Consider the following 23,518-nt stretch of genomic DNA (forward strand, 5'->3'; position numbering starts at 1 on the left):
AGCCTCAGACAAAAAAATCACTGCAGGGTCCTTTTTAGTGTTTAAATGCAGAGGGTGTGGAAATTCATTTACACTGTCTCTGGGTCAAACCAGACAGATAGCTAATGAATTTGAAATGGTATGAATAGTGAAAACACTTTATGGACAACTTAATCAGAAGCGAAAAAAAAAAAAATCAACAATAACATCAACAACTACAAAATATATAAAAGACAGGTTGAGACTGTAATGAGTTATATTAAAAGTGATATGGAGAAGATAGGCAGTATATTCCTTCTAAAAAAACATCTGGTCACCAGTTTCTGAATTGCATCCTTAAGGTTCTGGTTCCTTATACTATAAATGAGGGGGTTCACTGCAGGAGGCACCACTGAGTACAGAACAGCCACCACCAGGTCCTGGAGTGGAGAGGAGATAGAGGGGGGCTTCAGGTAGGCAAAAAATGAAGTGCTGATAAACACGGAGACCACAGCCAGATGAGGGAGGGACGTGGAGAAGGCTTTGTGCTGTCCCTGCTCAGAGGGGATCCTCAGCACGGCCCTGAAGATCTTCACATAGGACAGCACAATGAAAATGAAACACCCAAATGCTACACAGACACTAATCACAATAAACCCGGCCTCCCTGAGGTACATGCCTGAGCAGGAGAGCTTGAGGATCTGGGGAACTTCACAGAAGAACTGGTCTAGGGCATTGCCCTTGCAGAAAGGTATTGAAAATGTGTTGGCTGTGTGAAGCAGACCAGTGAGAATCCCACCGCCCCAGGCAGCTGCTGCCATGTGGACACAAGCTCTGCTGCCCAGGAGGGTCCCGTAGTGCAGGGGTTGGCAGATGGCAACGTAGCGGTCATAGGCCATGATGGTGAGGAGATAAAACTCTGCTGAGATCATTAGAAAAAAGAAAAAGACCCGAGAAGCACAGCCTTGGTAGGAGATGGCCCTGGTGTCCCAGAGCAAGTTGGCCATGGCTTTAGGGACAGTGGTGGAGATGGAGCCCAGGTCGAGCAGGGAGAGGTTGAGGAGGAAGAAGTACATGGGGGTGTGGAGGTGGTGGTCGCAGGCGATGGCTGTGATGATGAGGCCGTTGCCCAGGAGGGCAGCCAGGTAGATGCCCAGGAAGAGCCAGAAGTGCAGGAGCTGCAGCTCCCGTCTGTCTGCAAATGCCAGGAGGAGGAACTGGGTGATGGAGCTGCTGTTGGACATCAGCTGGTTCTTGACATGGGTACAGCGGCCTAAGAAGGAAAAGATGGGACAATTGTGACAGCCTGCAAGCAAAGCCACTGCATTTCTCTTCAAAATCCCTCCCTCCAACTCCCAATTCCAACACAATTCCTTTGTTTGCTCTGAGGATCAGGACCTCTGCCCATGTGCTGCCAAGGAGCCAGCTCTGCCCTGCTGCCGTGAGGACATGGGAGCTGGTTCTTGTCTCCTCCAGTGTTCACAAGGGTTGTCAGATGCAATTCACCCTTAATAGAAATGTTTAATATCTGCACTTATGACTCCCAAGAGAGTGGGATGCAGAAGAGAGGTTTAGCATGTGTTATGATAACTTTCTCTGTGCCTTTTATTTTCTACCATCATCACATCTAGTGAGTACTACTTCTAGAAATCCTCAACTTTATGACTGAAAGTGTGGAGTCTTAAGACAAGACAGGCAAAAGGGCTCAGCTGTCTCTTGCTCAGTGCAGAGTCAGGAGAGCAGCAGCATCAATAAAGCTTGTTCCCAGCTGCCCTGTGCTTTCATTTCTGCTATCTGGAGGATGACTGCACAGAAAAATTGTTCTCAAAAAAAAAAAAAAAAAAAAAAGAAAAGTAACTGGACTCTAATGAAAGCAGGGGAGTCTTATTTCTCCAATCTGCATGGAAAGGTCTGAAAAATCATTTTACCACCACAGAGGTGCAGTTATGATGGAGAGGGCAGGACATGGGCACTGGCAGAGAGAAGGAAAGGAATCTGCGAGGAGACTGACAACACCCAAGGGATGGCTCAGCACTCCCTGGGATCCTGCTTGGGAGCTCTATTTGCCAGGTACTGTTTCTCTGTCCCCACATCTCCTCCCTGTCCGTGCTCACGGATCCCATCCCACCCACCATGTCCCCAGCTCTGCCCAGAAGACACCTCCTGGCAGCAGGATACTGACCAGGGGGATCTCTGTGCTGGCAAGTCTTGAAGAGAATTTCAGATAAACCCTGAAGAGACCACAAAGGTGATGTTAATGCTTTCTGTAGGCTGAGGTGAGTGAAGGGACTTCAGCAGGTTTCCTGATAAACCCGTTCCTCACTCACTGTAATGCTGTAGGATTGTTTGTCTCTTGTGCAAACCTGAACAGATCCATGACCATTTCTACCTACCATCACAGCTGGAGAGTGAAAGCACCAATCCTGGAAAGTTCCTTTACTGCCCAGTAGCCCCCGCCTTGATGTCCTTCTTGAAAAGTGCCCTGTGAAATGTCCCAGGGGTGATGTGGAGCTGCAATCAGCCCTGACCCATGCAGCTCCCTCTGGAGAGCAGAACCACCCTGCCCTACAGTGGCTTGCTCCTTCCCCCCACAGCTTCTCCCCACAGCGCCGTGGGGAGCTCCCCGGGCAGGCTGAGTGCTGACCCTGGCAGGCGGCAGAGTCCCTGCCCCAGCACACAGCCCCCTGGGGTGCAGGGACCCTGCTGGGAAGGACAGCCCTGGGCACCCCTGCCTGCACACCCGGCTGCACACCCCTGCAGCCGGCCCCGCCAGAAGGCAGCCCTCATGCCCTGGCCCTCGCAGGGGGCACCAGGGAAGCCCTGCTCGGGAGCAGATCCTCCTCCTCCTCCTCCTCCTCCTCCTCTAGGCAGGAGGCAGATTCCTGGCGGCTCTGCCGCCTTCCCCAGATCCCTCCCCGAGCTGCAGCTGCATTGCCCTGCACCCCCAGACTTACTGTGGCCAGGGCCCTGACGCTTTCTCCTCCTCGGAGCTCTCAGCAGCCTCCCAGCCCAGGCTGCCTTGAAGCTGTGTGTGCCTCGCTGCTCTGCCCTGGGTGCCTGCAGGCAGTGCCCCCAGCCCTGCTGCGCTTTGCAGAGGAGCTGCTCCTGGGCAGAGCTGTCTCTCTGCAGCGCTGCCCACTTGCCAGGAGCTCCCTGCGGCCCAGGAGCCCGGCCCAGCTCAGCACCACAGCAACAGCCCAAGGCACTTTAATGACCCCTCAGGAGGGTTTGGTGACAACTCCATGGAAAACAGGCACAGAGAAGAAGCTGAAGAAACATCTGGAGAAATCAAAGCTATACTCAAACTCCAAAGTTTCCTGCACTGTTAATGGCTCCCACTGAGGACACTATTTACAAAGCCTCCTCAGCGTGCTCTTAGAGTATAAAACTGGAGGCAGGAACGACAAGTTGGAAACAAAAAGGGAAAGGTGGCTCTGATGCTGAGTAATCCTCAGTTTGTTGCATTAGGCCAAAGTTCCAAGTCCCTAAGCCCATTAACCAAATGGCCAAGTCACGACCCCCAGCCCCTGGGAAGGGAGATCCTGTCCCTCCCACATTCCTCAGGGCTCTTCCTGGGGTAGGGGGTATAGAGATGTGCACCTCCCAGGCTCCTGAGGATGCACAAGGAGGCCATGAGGCCCCCGTGCTGCAAGGGACTGTGCCTCCTCACAGGCATCAGTGGCAGAGACAACAGCCATAGCCAGAGTCGTGATGGGGTTGACTTTACTGGGGGCTTTCACCTTTCCCACAGCCCTCTGTCATCTCCACCGCAGGCTGTCCTATGTGGTTGAATGCCCTGTGCCTTTTCCCCTGCAGGCTGTCCTCATCCCCCCACCTTTCTCCCCTGGAGAATCTCAGTGGAGAAATCCCCTGTCCTCATCTCCCCCAGCCTTACAGCCATGAGGCCCCAGTGCTGTAAGGATTAGGTGTCTCCTGGTAGGCCTGCAGTTGATTTCTTGAAGGCTGGGGACATCCACCATGCTTACCAGCCTTGCTCTCACTTGACCATCTTCCTACCCTTACTGATATCTATCCATCCTCATGGGCTGTTGGTTGGAATGCAAAGCTTTGGCTAATCCAGACTCTTTCTGGGTGGCCTATTGTACTGCACTTGGAGAGACACTTCATGTAACTCAACGTGACATGAAATCCTCATGTCCAGTCTCAACTTCCAAAGCTTCCCTTTGTGCCATTCTTTCTTTCTCATGTTGTTTCTCGATTTAGAGAAAAACCTCCACCATCTCTGAAACCACACTTCAACCCATGTCAGGATAGTCTGGGTGGCCATGCTCATCCTAGTGCAGACATGTATGCAGGTGGCCTTGTTTGTGGCCAGCATGCACCGCTGTCTTGTATGGTGTCCTCATAGTGCCCAGGCCCTTCTCCTCAGGGTCCCTGCTCAGCTACTCAGGTCCAAGCCTGCCCTGAGAAATGAGGAGATTATTTTTCCTCCTAATGCAGGACTGGCCACTTCTTGTAAACTTCAAGAGGTTTCTGTTGGCCAGAATCCCAGAGTTTCTCAGGTTTCCCTGGGCTGAAGCTCCATTTGGTCAGCTGTTAGTGCCTCTGTGCAGATAGCTCACCTTGATGGTGGTGGTGTCTCTCATGTAATAACAGCCTGAGGAGCTGCAGGGCTTTACAGCCCCAGGTAGGAATTACCATCAACACAATCTTCAAAACACCAAATGAGATCGCAAAGCAAGCAAAGTCAGGGTCAGTGGAGAAAAGGTAATGGGGGTTGAGCTGTTTGTATGTTAGACCGTGTTAGTGGAAAATATATACCTGTATAGAGATTGAAACAATAAGGAACTCTCCAGAAGCTGGTTTTAGGTCCTCCAGCTGTCTGGGACCTCGATCCAGAATTCCCTCATCCCCCCAGTTCCTCCACACACAGACAAGCACATGTACACACAAATGTCTCTCTCCAGCACAGAATCACAGAACCGCTGAGCCTGGAATGCAGTCAGCTTCCACCTCCTCTGTCCTTCCTCTTCATGCTTGGTTTCTGTCAGGAGCTCCTTTTTCATCCATGCCATCCTCCTGCCACCTTTTCTTGACTTCTTGCATGTCTGTGTGGACTGTTCTGGAGTGTGACGTGGAGAACATTAACCATCAGTTCTCTGCACCCCTTTCTTCTTCAGGGCTGTATCTCATGGGATTCTTCCAAGCAGGTACTTCAGCAGGTCAAAGCCTGCTCTCCTGACGTCCTGCCCCTTGCTTTCTTCCCTTCTCTCAGCATCCTATATTCCACTTTCTCACCCTTGATTGTTACAGTCCTGAGCAGATCTTCCTTGTTTGCAAATATCAAGTCCTGCTGCAGGGCCCCTGTCGTGGTTTAGGCCTGATTGGCAGCCAACCACAATGCAGCACCTCTCTCTCCCTTCCCCTCCAGCAAGGAGAAGGGACAGAGAGCCAGGCTTCGGGTTCAAGATAGGACTGGGATGGGGGAAAATCCCCCTTTTATGATCACGAGCAAAAGGCAGACTCGTTAGGGGAAGAAAAAAAAGAACATACATTTATTACAGACACTAACAACACATAACAGAGTAGGACAGTGAGAAGCATTGCCACATCTTGAGAACACCTTCCCCCCACCCCTCCCTTCTTCCCAGGCTCAGCTCTGCTCCCGATATCTCTACCTCCTCCCCCGGTGGCACAGGGGCAGGGAATGGGGGGTGCAGTCAGCGCTGCCACTTCCTTCATCTTCGGTGAGGGGAGTGTCCAAAATTTGTTCCCCCCTGCTCCATCATGGTCCCCCTCTCACAAGAGACAGTCGTCCACAAACTTTCTCCAACTTGAATTCCTCCCATGGGCCGCAGCGTTCCCCACACTGCTCCGTCATGGGTCACTAACTTCCTCCGACTGGATTCCCTCCCACGGCTGCAGCCCTTCCCGAGCTGCTCCGGCGTGGGACTCCCCCGCATGCTGCAATTCTCCCAGCACTGAATTACAGCAGCGGGGCTGCCTTTTCCCACGAGACCCCGGCCTTCTTCGGGCACAGAACCTTGATCAGACGAGCAGGAACAACAGGCCATAAATCAGTGTCTGCTCCACCGTAGATCTTCATGGGTGGCAGGGGGGGCCGCCCTGCCGTCTCACCACAGGATACAGGGGGGTCTCTGCTCCAGCACACCTCCCCCCTCCTTTCTTCCTCCGTTCCTCCACTGACCTTGGTGTTCATGCAGCTGCAGCAACTCCTCCTCACAAGTCCGACTGCCCGTCACCACGTACCTTCTTAAATACGTTATTGCAGAGGCGCAGCTGATGGGCTCAATTTCCCAAACAGAAGTGGAGCTGACGTGGAGCTGGGGGAGCTTCGAGAAGCTTCACACAGGGGGCCGCCCCGATAGCCCCTCCCCTGCCACCAAAAAACTCCACCACTCACTCAACCCAGGACAGCCCCTCACCTCATTGGCTCCTCAGTCACCCTTGTCAGGAAGATGTCACCAGTGAGCTCCAAAATCCTCCTGGGTGGCTTGCAACTCTTCTAGCAGAGGCAGTTGGGACAGTTTCAGTCTGCCATGAGGTCCAGGGCCTGCAGACATGAAGCTCCTTCCAGTTGTCTGAAGAAGGCCTCATCTACCTGATCAACAGGTCTGGAGCAGAAATCTACCCATCCTCCCACAGTGCTGCCCATGTTGTTTTGCCCTCTGATCCTGGCCTATCTGCTCTCAGCTAACTCACTGTTAGTCCCCAGGTAGAGCTCCATGCATTCCTGCTGCTCTCTCACACCAAGGGCAACCTCCCCTCCAGGTCCAGACCTGTGGCCTTATCAATACCTGACTGCAAGACCCCACATTTTCTCCAGGTGCTGCTTTGGGCCACTTTCTCCCTCGAGCAACCAACTCTCAGAACCTCTGGGCTCACCAGGGTCTAGTCCAGACGTAGGGTCTCTAAATACCTGGCTCCCAGGACTCGCCTACTTGGTGGTTAGCCTGGTTTGGTGTCCACTAGTGGTTCCACCCACTGACATACCCACCAACATGACACATGCACACAGCCTGATCTCTCCAGTTGCTGGCCCTGAAGGTGCCTGAGCCCCTTTGACTCGTGCTTCCTACTCCAGGGATGGGCCCTTGGACCTCTATCCGTACCAAGAGCAGACATCTCCTCACCCCAGAAAGTTGCGGAGGATGGAATTTCCTAAGAAAGGACAGACTGGAGTCATCAGTTCCATGGTACACCTAAACCAGTATACTGACCAGCCACACGTGACCAACTCCTTTCATCCCCTTTTCCTCCTGTTTTCTGAAGCTTCTTTCTCCCCAAACCACCTTGGTCTTTCCCTTTCCCTGCCTTTGGTTCTTCCCTAGGCATGCCACAGCAAGCCTGGCACAATCCCCAGTGCTCTCTCTGGCATCCCATAAGGACTCTCAGACCCCCAGAAGCAGAAACCCCCACCCTCAGTCGGCAAGGTCACCCTGGGAGGCTCCTCCGATTGACCCACTTGTTAAATGTCACACCCAGATATTTTGGACCTCTCTGTGAACGAGTATTTTTCACTTTGGGTTTTAAATTCTTTCTCTGAAAAGAGGGTGTTTCCTGTCCTAAGAAATGGAAATTATTTTTGCTTGTGGAATTGTTGGAGATTAGGTCAGATAAACATGTCCATGTGGGGTATATGTGAAAAGGAGCACAGTTTGTCTGACCATGACCCAGTCCTGATGACATCGACTCCACGAGGCATTTACTGGCACTGATCACACATGATAAGGACCATAACATGCATCTACCCTGATCACCTGGTAAGTCCTCTTCCATCCCGTCCACCTCTGTTTCTGTTATCCCTTCCTCAAAGGCTGTGTCACGTACACAAGACCCAATGAAAAAGATTTTAAAGAGTCGGAAGTGCAAGCCAGGCCGACAATAACTATTTTTCAGTGGTTAAAACACACTCAGTATGTCAAGCAGCAGTCATACCCTGAGATTAAAGACACCCTGGAGTATTTGAGGGCACATCATAGGAAGGATGACCAGGCACCTGTATTGGGTTTAGGTGGCAAGGTTTTTTGGTAGCAGCGGGGAGAGGGGCATGCAGGGGTGACTTCTGTGAGAAGATGCCAGAAGCAGCTCCATCATGTCAGATGTGGGGTGCATGGGGTGAGTTGAGTCCTGCTTGAGCCCAAGGGCTTCCAGCTCTGGATGAGATGCCCACATTGCCTCAGCTGAATTCCTGCCCTGCACAGGGGAAATCATCCCCTTGCTAGTCCCGCTCTATGCGTTCTTTTGGTTTGGGACAGGAAAATTCCATTTTCCAGACAGACGCATTGACAGCTTTCACAGGCCAGACCGTGCTGTAACCAGTCTCTCTCCACTGTTGGGACAGGTACATTGGTGATTACTTCAGCTGACTTCAGAGAACATTCCCCAGGGGTGGCCCCACTGCCTTTCGGCAGCTGTCAGCCCTCGAGGCCCAGGGATCTCTCGAGGGACAGCAGTGGGGTAGAGAAAGTGGTGCCTTGGGCTGGGCCGGGCTCCGGGGGCAGGAGGACCTGATGGCAAGCGGGAAGCACAGGAGAGAGACAGCTCTGCCCGGGAGCAGCATCTCTGCGGAGCCACGGCAGGGCTGAGGGCACTGCCCACAGGTGACAAGGGGAGAGGAGAGAAGTGAGAGGGATGTAAGACAGTGTGGAGTGGGAGGATGCTGAGAGTTCACCGGGGGACAAATCATCACAGCTCCTAACACGGTAAGTCTCTGGCTGCAGGTGGGAACTGGAAGAGTCTCTGGGAGGGTCCTTCTAGAGCTGGCACATGCCAGGGCTGATGCTCTCTGGAGCAGTGATTATCTGCCGAACAGTCAGGGGGACGGGGCATGTCATCTCCCTTTTCCTGGGCATGGCTGCAGGAGCGTGAAGCTGGGTGTGCAGCCAGGGGCACCCCGGGCTGTCCTTCATCACAATCACCCCTGGTAGGGCAGGGTCATTGTGCTGTTGAGGGGGTGAGGCGTGGGTCAGGGCTGCCCACAGCTCCTGCTGACAGCCTGGACAGCTCTGGGGGGGAAACTTGCAAGAGAGAAAAAAGGGAGGCTTCACTTGCAAGGGAAGGAGCCTGTGCTTTCAGTTTGCTACTCTGGGTTGGCTGGGTGAGCAGTGAGAGATGGGAATGACTCTCACTGGTTTGGAGAAGGTACTGACAATGCAGATCTGTTTCACTGAGAGGTGAATGAGTCTGGGAGCATCAGAGCAATCCCCCACGGCTTACAAATCACCAGTACCACCAGAAGCAGACTTGGCAGGTTTTCTCTGCCATTTCTACCTGAATTTTGAAGCACAGAGAAGGTCCTGGGCACTGCCCTGCCCCAGGAGGTGTCTGCAGGGCAGAGCTGAGCACGCAGCAGCTGGGATGGGGTCTGTGAGTGCAGAAGGTGGGAACCAAAAAACCAGGCAGCCAGCAGGCACAGCTCCAGGCAGCAGAGACGTGGGCAGGGAGTGAGATTTTTAACAGAAATCCTGTTTCAGGGGATCTACTAGCACCTCCAGTGATCTCCTTCAACGCAGGTCCCTTCCCCTGTTGTTGGAAAATGGGTGAAGAAAAAACAGTTGTTTAGGGTAGCGTAAGAACTGAAGCAATCAGCCAAACACCTGCAACACGTTGTCTGTAGCACAGAGGTCCTTCATCTAGGCAAGGGTGATAAACACCTCGTGGGGAATGCCTAAATGGAGAGGCTCTGTGTGTAAATTGGGAGACTCCTAATGAGAATCCCTTGTCCTTGGAGATTAAGATGCTCTGAAAAAGAATGAACTAGCTGAAGCTAGTTTGGAGATAAGAAGTGCATACATAAACCAATGAAGTCCAATTCTATTATGTAGGAAAAGTTCAAGATGGGCTCCTCTCCAAACACCACCACAGACTGCTAGAGACCACCAATGACCCTCATGGAAGCCCCTCGGGGACTTAAACTGCATGCCTAATAACTATGTATATAAAATCATGAGTTTTAGGAAATTTGATGAATATGTATGTAACAGAGTGATTTAAGCTACTGTAATGTGGGGTGGACATGTCAGGTGGAATGATTCCCTCATGTCCCGAGCCACATAAAGTAATGCCTGCTCGTTAATGCTAAACCCAGCACTAAGGAGTTTTCATTCCCAGTTTCTGTGACACTGACATCTCTCCCCTTCTCTCTCCCACCCAGCAGAGCCTCTGCCTTCACAGCCATGGAGTCCAGGCCACCAGCAGCCTCCTCGCCCCCCTGAGCACCAAGAAGAGGTGAAGGGGAGAGATGTGAAGCACAGGGGCTGAGGGTGACTGCCCTGCGGTGTCACCGGCTGGGAGGTGGCGGGCAGAGCTGGGACAGGGGAAGGCTGTCCCGAGTGCCTGGCTGTCTCTCTGCTGGCCTCTCCCAGCTGGGCCATTACGGTGCATCTCGTGGGTCCTCCCACGCAGACATGTCCTTGGGTACCTGGTGTCCCAGCTCTCCTCGAAGCTGTGGGGCTCCGGGCCGTGCAGCCCGTGCGGGTGGGGACTGAGCTGATTTCAGGAGATGCCACCATGAGGACACTTGGTGACTCTTTGGGGTGTCCTCCCAAGCTGGGAGCCGCCCTGCAGACAGCAAATCTCTCCCCCAGCATTTGTGTGTAAAACCCAATGTGGAAACCCCAAGATGCTACCAGCAGGGAAAGGGTGATTGGTTGGGAAAATTAACTGTGTCCTTGGCAAGGAGTGGGGTGCTGAGACCTTGTGAAGGTTCCTGGTGGCAGGGTGAAATACTTAGTGATCTGCAGTGGATCCCTCTGCTCTCAGCAGGGTCTGACTGCTTCTCCAGGTACCTCAGGAGTGCAATCCCCCTCCATTTCAAGGGGCAGACACAGTGCAGCCGGGAACAAGACAAACGGACAGACCAGCTCGCCTGCCCCTGTGCTAAGCCCCAGCAAATCCTTTTGCCTCCCAGGACTTGCGGCTGCTCAGCCTGAGCACAGCAAAGATGCTCAGCATTTCTGATTTCACAGAAGAGTCCCCAAAGGAGATGGGGCTGCAGTGGGTTGGTGTAGTGAGAAGGAATAACTTTATAAAAGAAACAACACAATAAAAAGCCTGATGCAGTCAAGTTTGCTCTGGATTGGGGGTGGAGATGCTGTCAAGCCCTTTGATGATGAGAGGGAATTCACCTGAGAAAATCTATCAGACCTGGTCCCTACATGCCCCCTGCTCCCAGGCAGAGCCTGGCCTAGAGCATGTCCAACACATCTGGGAGCCCACGGGCCCTGCTCTTCACAGCACCCCCAGCCAGCAAAAACCAGAGCAACATCCAGGGAGCTGCAGAAAGGTCCTGAGAAGCAGGAGAAAGGGAGGGGTTTTGGCTGAGGGAGTATGAATATTTGAGGGATGTCTTTGGTTTTGCACAGAGAAGTCTGTCCTCACTTGTCACTGTCTTTTCCCTCTGGTACAGGCCCCTGGGTTCATATGGAGACCATGTCCAACAGCAGCTCCATCACCCACTTCCTCCTCCTGGCATTTGCAGACAGACGGGAGCTGCAGCTCCTGCACTTCTGGCTCTTCCTGGGCATCTACCTGGCTGCCCTCCTGGGCAACGGCCTCATCATCACCGCCATCGCCTGCGACCACCACCTCCACACCCCCATGTACTTCTTCCTCCTCAACCTCGCCCTCCTTGACCTGGGCTCCATCTCCACTACTCTTCCCAATTCCATGGCCAATTCCTTCTAGGATACCAGGGCTATCTCCTACCAAAGTTGTGCTGTCCAGGTCTTTTTCTTTGTATTTTTCCTTGGAGGAGAGTGTGCTTTTCTCACCATCATGGCCTACGACCGCTACATTGCCATCTGCCAACCCCTGCACTACGGGACCCTCCTGGGCAGCAGAGCTTGTGTCCACATGGCAGCAGCTGCTTGGGGCTGTGGGTTTCTCAATGCTCTGCTGCAGACAGCCAATACATTTTCAATATCTGTCTGCCACGGCAACGTGGTGGACCAGTTCTTCTGTGAAATTCCCCGGATCCTCAAGCTCTCCTGCTCAGACTCAGGTTATCTCAGGGAAATTGGATTTCTTGTGGCTATTGTATTTGTCATCTTTGCTTGTTTTGTTTTCATTTTGCTGTCCTATGTGCAGATATTCAGGGCCGTGCTGAGGATCCCCTCTGAGCAGGGACAGCACAAAGCCTTCTCCACATGCCTCCCTCACCTGGCCGTGGTCGCTCTGTTCATCAGCACTTCATTTTTTGCCTACCTGAAGCCCCCCGCCATCTCTTCCCCATCCCTGGATCTGGTGGTGGCTGTTCTGTACTCAGTGGTACCTCCAACTTTGAACCCCTTCATCTACAGCATGAGGAACAGGGAGCTCAAGGATGCGGTGAAGGAATTGATCCAACGCACCTTGTTCCACCAGCAGTAACCTGCCTCACCTATTCTGCAGATTACTTGCAACTTGGATTAGGTCAGACTTCTGATTTATATTTCCCTTGTAATAATTGTCGTAAGAGGTAACTGCTTGGCTTCATTCTACTTCTCTAGAGGCTTCATCTTTTGTGTCTGACCCTTTCACAAATGCCTTGAAAACTCTACCTAATCCAGCCGACATGATAGCATCTCAGCAATAAAAGGGGTCACCTGCGGGCAGTGCCTGAAGGCTGGGCTGTCCTAAGAAAGATGCTGCCAAAAATAAGCACAAGAATTGGACTTTTAAAAATGTTTTTTCTCAATCTTTTCTCACTGTATTGGAGGTGATAAAATTGTGACAACTCTGAGATCTACTGGACACCAAGTGGTGCTTTTAAAGACTATTCCTGGTGTCGAGGGGCTGTGTAGGTGCTGCAGGAGCTCTCCGTTACCTCTTAGGTAGCCACATATATAGCAGGGCTGATGGCATGTAGTGCTCCCTGTGGAAAGGATTCTGGAGGGGTCAGGAAAGAAAGGACACTCTCTGTGTGCCCTGGTGTGGGCAGTGAATGGACAATCAGGAGATGAGACACCCCTCAAAGGTGAAACTCATCCGGAGTAAAGCACTAATCCAGACACCCATGAGCCATGGCCCTGCAGTTCAGTGTGAGCCAGCAAAAATGCAACAGGCATGGGGAAAGGAGACTGGAGAAATGTGGAAGCTGCTCGAGGAGCCCCAGGGCAGGGGGTCTCCTTCTGTCCTGGGCAGCAGGGCTGGTGGGGAGGCAGAAGGGGAACAAAGGCAGCCAGGGCTGGGGATCACTTGCAGCATGAATGCAGGAGAGACAGAGAGTGCCTGGCCTCTCTTTCCTCATGCACTTTGGACCAGCTCAAGTAGTAGGAACACTGGGGATGCTGTCATCCCTCCCTGGGATGCTCCCTGGGGCTGCTGTGCCCTTCAGAAGGGTTGGAGCTGTGGGGTGAGTGCCCAAGTCCCATCCCACTCCTGACCTCTCCCCTGGCTCAGTCAGACAGAGCTTTTTGATCAGGTCGTCAGCCGAAGGACAAGGCAAAACATGTAGCACTGACCTGCCCGCCACAATGGTCTTACAGGTAGCTGTGAGATCCCTCACAAGCATGGGGAATTGGATGTCCCCCCCACCACCTGAATTTTTGGTGTCACACCTCAAAAAGCAGTTTGCATTTCACAGGCCCATTGTCTGTTTCTTCTCCTTCATGTGGTTCTTCCTGGGGATCCCCTTTGGGTCTTTTCCACTTTGTTCCGACGCACATGGCCTTCCAAAGTTGGCATTTTGCCCTGGTTTTCCATTTTCGTAGCCCACATGGACTGTGTCTTCCTGCACAGTTCAAAGCCCAGACTTGACCCCAGTAACCCTGCATGGCCGGTCTGGGATGTGGGGGGCTCCCAGTCTGGCTCACTGGGCTGGACCCCTCTTTACACATGACAGGATTTGTTATGGGGGCGCCTTGGAGTGCGACACAGTGGGAGTGTCCTCCTCTCTCCTTGCACCTCTGGTCTCTATGTGAAACATTCTAACTCAATTCTAACTCTATTTTCCTTTGTGGGTTTCCTCCATGCAGTAATTAGTAAGGTGAACCTCACCATCAATCTTACTGAACCTTATCAAGCCCCTGTCAAAACTTTGTTCAGTTCCATTGCACTTATGGAACTCTGTCTATTTAGTACTTTACCTCAATAAAACATATTGCTGTTTCCCTCTTTTGAATGAGGTGCATTCTGCTCTTCTCCGACACCATGGAGGGCCAAGGTCCTTCTTTTCCACTCCCTCCTAGTAGGACCCCTAGGAGGAAGAACATTTCTCTGTGTTCATTGCTTAAAAGAATGGTGAAGGAAGTTCAGCGAGGTGAACCACGGAGGTGTGTGTTTCTGAGTGCATTAATATTCCCTAAATGTGCTCTGTGCCTTCTGGCAGGTGAGAAGTGCCTTCTTCCTGAGGGCAACATTGCTGATGCTTACAGAACCCCTTCTGACTGTGCAGATGAGGTGCTCCACAGGTGTGCTTCTCTCATAGCGTGCATTTGGAGGCAGAGGCCAGATAGCCAAAAATGAATATCGTACGGGCAATGAGCCTTTCCAAGGTTGTTATGAGCCAGACTGGGAATGCAGGGAAGCATAAAGGTTCTGTGGTCCCCTTGGGTTAAATTAAAGTGAAATGACACGAAATGACTGGTTAAAATGTTTTACTTGCAGTAGAAACAACTTAAACTTGGAAAAGGATAGCAAGCAATGTGGCCTCTTATTAATAAACCTGTAAGGAAGAAAAGAAAGGAAGAAAAGGAAAAGGGAGAGAGAGAAAGAGAGTTGAAGTATGTGGATCACCACCCCAAGTTCCAGCATTGTCTCAGGTCTGGTAATCTTGAGCGGTAGGTGCACCCCCAGCAAAGTTTTCTGTTGCCTTTTAAGTTCATTTTCTCTGCTGATGTTCATACTAGACAAGGAGAGGCAGGTTCTCCTCCAACTCATTTCCATGAGAGATGAGGAAAAGGTGGAACGTGGGTTTTGTGTGTGCATGGAAGGGGGATCAGGTGCCCCTACCCCCTTGTCAATTGAGTCAGTGGTTGTGCTCGCCCCAACACCATTGATTTTTTCCTCAGTTTTTGCTTAGGTCCTTCTGGTGCTGGTACTTTCTCTCTCTTATCACTCCTTTAACCTGAACATATGGTTTCACTCAGTTTGTTTCCCTTCATTGAGGCTTACCTAAGGAATTTGGCAATACAACCATGAGGGAGTGGAGCTGTGCACCCTTCGATACACTCCGTGCTTCCTTGGGTGGCGTTCCTTAGACTGATCACAATGGCCAAAGCTTGTCAAATTTTTCTGTGTTTATGACTGTTTGAGGCAACAATTCTTTCAGTTTCTTACACATGGCTGCCTGCAAAACCCTACGTGGGGCTCACCTAGGATCGGGTGGTGGTGAGGGGCTGCCACTGCTGGAAGAAGAGCCATGGGCGGCTGCCACGGGGTCTGTGCTGGGCAGACATTTCCCCACCCTGAACAACCCCCCTGGTCCACGCAGTGCCTGCACCATGGGGCTGTGGGGCCATGTGGGGCAGCAGGACTTGACCAGCCCAGCTGAGGAGGTCCTCCCTGCTCTGCCCACTGCCACCCATCGGCACTGCCACAGCCCCTCTGTGCTGGGCAATGAGGTTTCTGTGGGTGCCCTTCTGTGAGCTGCGTGGGCACCCACAGGGTGTGTCTCTGCTTGGAGCTGGTCGCCTTGGCCTGCCCTGCATGGTCCTGGCAAGGCTTGGCCTTGGAGATGGGCAGTGATAGTCCTCAGCCCATCACATGAGTGCCAGCCTAGGAATGACTCCTGCAGAAGAGCTCACACTGCGCTGGGGGCATGGGTGAGCCCTTCAACATGTCCTCACACCAGGATTCTTCTTGGTACAAAGCGGAACCATGGCAGCCTGAAGTGATTTCTGCTGGATGGAAGCTGTGAGGGTTGCACAAGCACCCACAGGTAGAAGGAAAATCTTTTAAAAGGAAAAATTTATTGGGCTCTAATGCCTTCAGTGCAGTGGGGGCACATACAGGCACAACTCTGATACCCAGCTCCACCACCGTTATGACCAGAGAAGAAAACAGCTTTATACTGACCCTCAGACCTGATGTGCCATAGCTCCTGCCTAAGCTGGTCTCCAAGCCCATACTCAGACAACTTGTGCTAGGTCAAGTGCACCGGGCCTTGTCTCCATGAGTTTGGAACATCTCTATTGACCGAGATCCCACCATCTCCCCCGAGCCCTTGTTCCACTGCTTGGCTCTGAGGGGTTTCTCCAAAAAACCCAACCCTCAAAACCAAACAGCCCACTTAGCCTCTCCTAGTACACCATGTGCTCCAGGCGCCAACCATCTTTCCAGCCTCTGCTGGACTATTCACAGCCTATCAAGGTCTTTCTTGTGCTGGGGAGACCCACACTGGACACAGCAATCTTACTGGGGCCCATGAATAGAGAAGAAGAGTGAATTCTCTTAAGCTGCTGGCTGTGATTTTGTTAATCCTGCCTGGGATGAGGTTGGCCTGCCTCTTCCCAAGCGCACACTGCTCCCTCCTGTCCCACTTGCGCACCCAGACTCCCCGGTCCTTTTCTGCAGAGCTGCTCTCCCCAGCCTGGCCTCTTGTCTGGAGTTGTCCCAGCGCAGTGGCAGGATGAACACAGGCATTTGTCTTCAACTTTGTGTGGGTCCCAGGCAGCCCTTTTCACTGAGGGCTACTACATCCACATCTCTCTTCATCCAAAGGGCCCATCATCTCATTGTAAATGGTATTCACGTTGGTCAGGCAGAATTTGCCCTTATTCAGTTTTTACTGGAAGTTCCAAATCCCCTTCTTGTCCTTCAGCTGCTTGGAAATGGCTTCCAGGAAGACTGGCTTCATCACTTTCACAGGGACAGACGTGAGGCTGAGCAGCCTGTAGCTCCCTCATCTTCCTTTTTGCTCTTCATGAAGATGGGTGGCATGTTTGCCTTTTCCCAGGCATCAGGAACCTCCCTGACTGCCATGGCCTTTCCAGGGTGACAGAAGCAGCCACACACTGACCTTGGCCAGCACCCTCAGCACCCTTGGCTGAAACTCACCCCATTGAGGACCCACAGAATCATGTATGGCCAACCAGCTTGATGAAAGTCTTTTCACATGTTCTTGGTCACTAGGCCCACTCCCTCACTGAGTTTTGGGCCTGCTTTTCTTTTTTTTTTTTTTAGCCTTGCTGTGTCTGCCAACACCCTTACCAAAGCCCCTTTTGCTACCTTCTGCATCCCTTGCCAGTTTGAGCACCAGTTTAGCTCTGCCTTTCTTAGCTCCATCCCTGCATGTACAGACAAGGTCTCTGTTCTCCCCCAGGGCAGCCTGAGCCCCTTCAGCCCTCTGTGCATCTCCACCCCATCCCACAGGCAGGCTGGTGGCAAGAGGGTGGCATCTGGGGACAGCACAGCAGTGCTGGGAGCAGGGGCACCAACAAGGAAAGTGGGGGTGTGAGCCATGCCCTGGGCTGCACACAGGGGCACTAGGTGGTTGGTGCCTCAGTTGTTGGCCAGGCTGCATGGGCTTGGGGTGGATGCCAGCTTGAGAGTAGGAGCACTGGGATTTCCATGGAATCCCAGTGAAAATGTGGCTGCAGCAAAAGCAAGTGGGCAGGCTCAGGCACAGGCAACTGCAGTGGCAAGTGTGGACAAGAAAGTGTGCTGGCCTCCTGCCATGGTTGCTCAACTTCATCCATGAAAGCCCATACGTTTTTTGTGTTTCAACAGGTTTGGTCTTGAAGATGAAATGGAATTGTCTCCTTTGTATCAGCCCTTAGGAAGCCCTGCCAAAGCATCTCCCAAATTCAGTGCTGGCAGGAGGATCTCCTATAGACACCTCTGGTCTGAGCCTCCTCCAGACGTCTGTACCCCTGGGCTGGATGCTCTGCCTGGCACGGGAGTATCAGGCCACTCTCCTTGTACCCACATCATCTCCACCTTGGGAAAGAAACACCTCTAAGATTTGAAGACACGCTTCAGGCCTGCCCATTGCTCCCACCCCCCACTTCTCTGGATGTCCAGAACGACCTGAGGGGTGCTTGGGCTCCTCTTTAATAGGACATAACCAGAGTCTTCACATTTGTCTCAGGACAACAAACGGCACCATCCAGACCCCAAACTCACCTGCTGCAGGTCCTGTACTGCCCAGTGGTGATTAGTGTCAGGACCAACTACCACTCCCAGCTGTACTGCTCAGGGCTGTGGTCACACCATCAGATGACATTTTGGGCACCAAAAAGGAATATTGTGGTTTACCCCCAGCTGACAGCTAAGCACCATGCAGCCACTAACTCACTATCCCCATATGTCCCCTGGTGGGATGGGGAGGAGAATCAGAAAAAAAAAATAAAAACAGCAAAAAATCCTCATGAGTTGAGATAAGAAGAATTTAATAATTGAAACAAGATGTAGTAATAATAATCATATTAATAATAATAATAGAAATAGTTGCAATAATTGTAATGAAAAGGAAGATAAGAAAAAGAGAGGAATAAAACCAAAGAAAAAGACCAGGGGTGCCCAGTGCAATTGCTCTGTACCCACTGATCCATGCCCAGCTGGTCCCCCCAAGCACTGATCCACATCTCCCGGCCAACCCACCACCTTCCTAGCTCCTGTTTATATACAGGGCCTGATGTCCTGTGGTATCAAATAGCACTCTGGCTAGTTCGGGTCAGCTGTCCTGGCCATGCTCCCTCTCAGATCCTTGTGCCCCCCCTCACTGGAAGCATGAGAAACTGAACAATCCTCAACTTAGGATAAGCCCTGCTCAACAACAACTAAAACATCCGTGTGTTCTCAACATTGTTCTCACCCTAAACCCAAAGCACAGCACTGTACCAGCTGCTAGGAAGAAAATTAACTCTGTCCCAGCTGAAATCAGGACTTTGCAGATTGCCTTTCTAGGTAAGCCTGGTTCCTTGCAATCCTTTTTGTCAAATAGGCAAGTTCTTATGGGCCCCACTGCCCTCTGCATCTGACATGCACACCAGCTGGTTGGATCATTTGTCCTCTGTGACCAAAGGCCATGGCTCATGCTCATGATCCAGGCCTTTTGCAAGCACCAGTTTCCTTCCTGTTGTTCTTTGCAGTCACATGAACTAGGATCGGAAATGTCAGGCTGTGCTCTGCCTGTTGTGACAAACTGTTCAGCCCTCGTCACGGTCTGCCTTCAACCAAAACGATTTTTCAGCGTGCACAATATTCTTGTCAGGGTGGCTTCTGCATCCGTGCCTCCGCTGCCTGCTGGCAGGAGTTTGCTGCAAGTTTTGGAAAGCAGCAAATGCTACTTTTTGTCGCTCTTATCCCCAAACTTGACGTTGTCGTTGCCCAATAAGGTGTGGTACTGACCATCTGAGGCACATAGATTTACATCAACCTCGCTGCTCATTGTCTTCCTGTGAAGTTCAGTGTGACTGAGGATGAGCTATCTCATCGTTACAGTCATGCTTTCCACCTTCATCATCACTTCCATTAAATGAGCATTTCTTTTTCTTACCCATACTGCCATACATCCACTCAAGTTATTGTCTTCTCAGAGGAACCATCTGCACACATGCCTTAAATGCTGATGTGCTGGAGCTTCAGTGCACAGGGACCTTGAGATACTTGGGGCTTCGGACAGCAGAAACCTCAAGTTGTACAAGGAGAAGGGGCAAAGTGGGACTGGACTGGCAGAGGAGTGAGTCTGAGGAGAAGGCCCTGGGCACTGTGAGTGATGCCATATGTGCCGCTGGTAAAGGCTCACCATGAATAGAGCCAGCTCCTGCATACGGAGCTGCATTGTAGCATGACCATCGAGACACGGGGACTTATCATCCCCCTCGACTCAGCACTGGTGTGGCCACACCTATAACATTCTCTGGGGCTTTCCATTCTGAGGAGCAGGAAGGAATGGGAGAGTGCCCAGAGGATGTCTGCAAAGGTGGGTTTAGAGGGCATGAAGCACATGAAGTGTGTGGAGTGGCTGAGGGACCTGGGCTTCCTTGTCCTGATGGTGTGGAAGGTCATGCGGGAGTAAAAGAGTAGCTTGAAATTAGGAGTTTGGGGTGTTTTCAGAGATTTTGGACCTTTTCTTTGTAGTGGGAAACCACCTGAGAAAGGAAAAGCATCGCAAAGTGCAGCTTGGGAGGTTGAGAGTGGACAGGAGGAGAAAGAAATGTCCCTTGAAGGGTAGTGCTGTGGTACCAGAGGTCAGCCAGAGCCTGGATCAGTGCAATGCTTTGTGTTCCAAGGAACAGGCAGGGAGGAAGGAGAGATCTCAGGAAAGGCAGGGAGATGCCATAGGTTGGGTGTCCACAGCCTGGGGGTCTCTGTCCCCTTGGCTATGGCAGTTGTCTCTGCTACCAAGGCCTGGAAGGGAACATGATAATCGCATGGAACTGGGGCCTCGTGGTTTCCTTGCAGCCCCCCAGGGAGGCTGGGAGCTGTGGCACCACTATCCTGCACTCAGCATTGCCCACCCCACCCCACAGTGCCCCAGGAAGAGCCCTGAGCCAGTGTGAGGGACAGGATCCCCCTTCTTGGGGATGACCACTTGGCATGATAAAATATATCAAGTTTTACTCAGCATCAGCTCCCCTTGCACAGTGCCTTTGCCTACCTGTACTCACAGCCTCCAATTTTCTTCTGTAACTAATCCATGGGGACACCTGGTCTGTAATGGGCCTCAGAGGGGCCAATTAACACTCCAAGACACTTTGGCTTTTGCTTCTGACTGTAACCCCTTCAGAGGTTGGTTCAGCTCCTCTCAGTATCTGAGGTTCAAGCACCAAATACACCCCCGGTCTCATCAAAGTGCAGAAAACCCAAAGGAGCCACATCTCTTCCATCAATTATTTCAGGACTTCCAGTCTCGTACAGCTAATTGGAGAGGCTTCAAGAATCTAATTAAAGTGGAAGATTTTAATAACAACTTCATAAAAAAACCTTTTTTTTTTTTTTTTTCATTTTGGAGGGGGTTTTATTCCTTTTTTAATTTTACAGAAGTGATAGAAGCTTTCTCCAATTCAGAGGGTCTTCTAAGGAGGACAGGAAATGTAGCAACAGCGGTCTCCTCATGGTCCCCCACTGTATGGGCAACTTTCCTCCCCACCTCCCCAGCCCCACCATTTCCCTCAGGGGCTGCCTGGGACTTGCATTCTTCTACATCAGACTTCCACACTGATGTTCACAACTGAATGTTACAGCTCCTTTGCACCAATTCCCACCTGATTTACCCTGAGACTTGACTGTAAATAGTCACAGGAATCTTATTAATTTGAAGAAAGAGAAGTAAAACAAGATACAAATTTTTTTAAAAAAATCAACAATAAACTCCTCAACTGTATGCCAAGTCCAAGCCTCCACTAAGGTCTACCTTCCTCAAGCGATGACCATAAAAGGAATACTCTAGACAAATAGATAGGAAATTATAAATATACACACAATTAGCAAGTTGGCTAAAAAGAGAGTTTGGCAGTTTAAATCAACTTTTCCACCTTCTTGGCCAAATTTCTAGCCCAGAGCCTTGTCACCAGCTCATGCCTCTAGTGATCTCCCTGCCCATCTTCCTGTGCCTCCTTAGCCCATGCCCACCTCTAGCAAATGAAGTTGGGGTGTTGTGGGCAACATTTTACAGCCAACTGAAAAATCATTTGTCAATGTTCAAAGCATTTCTGAGGTGTAACTGAGAAAGAAATGAACTTGTGTAACATCATGTGGATGTTAACATCATTGTATTTAGCAAAACCCATCCTCGAAGACAGTCTGTTCTAAAAGTTCCCCTGCAACCGGACAGAAATTAAGATGCAAGAATAAACTAATTATAGTTTCTGCACTCTAACAAGCTCCCAGGGGAAAGTTACTGAGCTGTGGGAGGAATAAAGAGTCTTTGGGGTTTAGTGGGGCGTGCTGAGGGGTTTGGGTGAGGAAGCTCCCTCAGGAGATTGACGTGAGCCTCTCTGGGGGCTGATTAGAGCAGAAGAACAGAGGCAAGTGACTTCAGGGTGACAAAGAAAGGAGACAGAGACATCCTGTGTCGTGTAGCCCCTTGGATATGCCCTGCCAAGGGGCTCAGTGCTAATTCCCAGCTCATTTGAATGGTGATGCCTTTGGTCATCAGCAGCTGAGGTTTTCCCCCGGTCACTCTGAGGACAAATACACGCAGAGTGCCACATCCTTGCCCCTCAGGCCTGGCTCTGCCCTGCTCACCCTAAACCTTTGCCTATACCCTAACACCTAACCCTGAAAGGTGAGCTCTCATCCTTAGCCCTGCCCTGATCACTGAAGCTGAAACCCTCACCAGATGCCTGAAATCTAAGCCCTACCTACCTCCCTAATCCTTTCCCTCAACACCCCTCATCTTCAACCAAGTCCTTCCCTGGGCTGGCCTAACCCTGGGCAACAGCCCTGGGTGGGGTGCAGCTCAGCAGAAAAGGCCCTGGGGGTCATGGTGGACAACAAGCTGCACATGAGTCAGCGGTGACGGCTGGCAACCCAGAAGGCCAACAGTATCCTGGCTGTCTGAAGAGGAGCATGGCCAGGAGATGAGGGGGAGGGATTCTCCCCTTCCATTCAGTGCTTGTTAGACCACATGCCCAGTACCGCACTGAGTTTGGGGCCTCCTGCCCCGGGTACAGGGAGGACATTGATCAAATGGAGCAATCTCAGTGAAGAGGCACCAATACAGTATTGGGCATGTGTAGACATGCAGGGGGCTAGAGAGCTTCCCACCTGAGGAAAGGCTGAGGGAACACTCTTCAGTATGGAGACGAGAAGGCTTCGGGAAACCTCGTAGGAACATTTCAGTACCTGTCAGGAAGCTAAGAAAATAGAGCCAGGCTCTTCATCGTGGTGGATGGTGGGAAAAGGAGAGGCAAGGGACAAAAGTGGAAAGAACGTTCAGGCAGGAGATGAGGACCATGAGGTCATAACCATGAGGTCACTTACACACTGGAAGAGGTTATTGTTGGGAAAATGTTGCAATGCAGTGCTGCTGCACAAGCTGTTCTATCAGCTCTGTCCCCTGTATAGCCCCAGCCCAGGGCTGCAAGCACAGTCAGCTGAATAGAGCATCAATAAAACGTTGTAACAAAGGTAATGATGGGCCTGACAGTTCAAAGGATGTTGATGTATGAGAAAACTGACCCTTAGCTACCGAAGCGATGGGAGATCTATCATTGTGACTACTAAGAACTGAGACGTACAGAACTTGAGGTAATCGTCCTTGAAGAGTAAAAGAAAGAAGAAATAAAACAACGAAGTGGTCAGACTCCAGAACAAGATGTGAAACCCACTGTCAAGATAATAATGACTGATAAAGTATAATTCTGTGTATTTTGGATTAGGTAATGCTTTGTAGGTGCATAAATACATGTATGCGAACTCATGTAAGCTGTCACTCTCTGCGGAGGTGACCCAATGCTGCTGGACCTGAATAAAATCCTAGAATAACCCACAACGGAGTTTGAGTCTCCTTTAACAGTTTTGGCACCCCAGATGGGACTCTAGGCTGTGACGGGGAGGATGAATAAAAGAGGATCCCGATATTACATCCTACAAACTGCCGGCTACAGAAAGGTGAGTTCAAGTCTCCCCTTGTCTGTGTTTGTGGGTTGGAATAGGAAAGGATCACTCTGAAATACCCCTCACAAAGAAAATTGCAGAATGGGAG

General features: G+C 51.3%; 1 protein-coding gene and 1 pseudogene across 1 annotated transcript; one reads left to right on the forward strand and one right to left on the reverse strand.

Moving 5' to 3' along the window:
• Positions 1 to 233: 233 nt before the first annotated feature.
• On the reverse strand, positions 234 to 1,202 carry LOC122154256 (olfactory receptor 14A16-like). Its single transcript, XM_042801614.1, has one exon. The coding sequence runs from the start codon at positions 1,200 to 1,202 to the stop codon at positions 234 to 236; it is 969 nt and encodes a 322-aa protein (XP_042657548.1).
• A 10,171-nt stretch (positions 1,203 to 11,373) lies between these two features.
• On the forward strand, positions 11,374 to 12,312 carry LOC122154257 (annotated as a pseudogene).
• The last annotated feature ends 11,206 nt before the right edge of the window (positions 12,313 to 23,518 follow it).

Source organism: Tyto alba, unplaced genomic scaffold (genome assembly GCF_018691265.1).
Source record: "Tyto alba isolate M040663 unplaced genomic scaffold, T.alba_DEE_v4.0 Super-Scaffold_35, whole genome shotgun sequence".
Taxonomy (NCBI): Eukaryota; Metazoa; Chordata; class Aves; order Strigiformes; family Tytonidae; genus Tyto; species Tyto alba.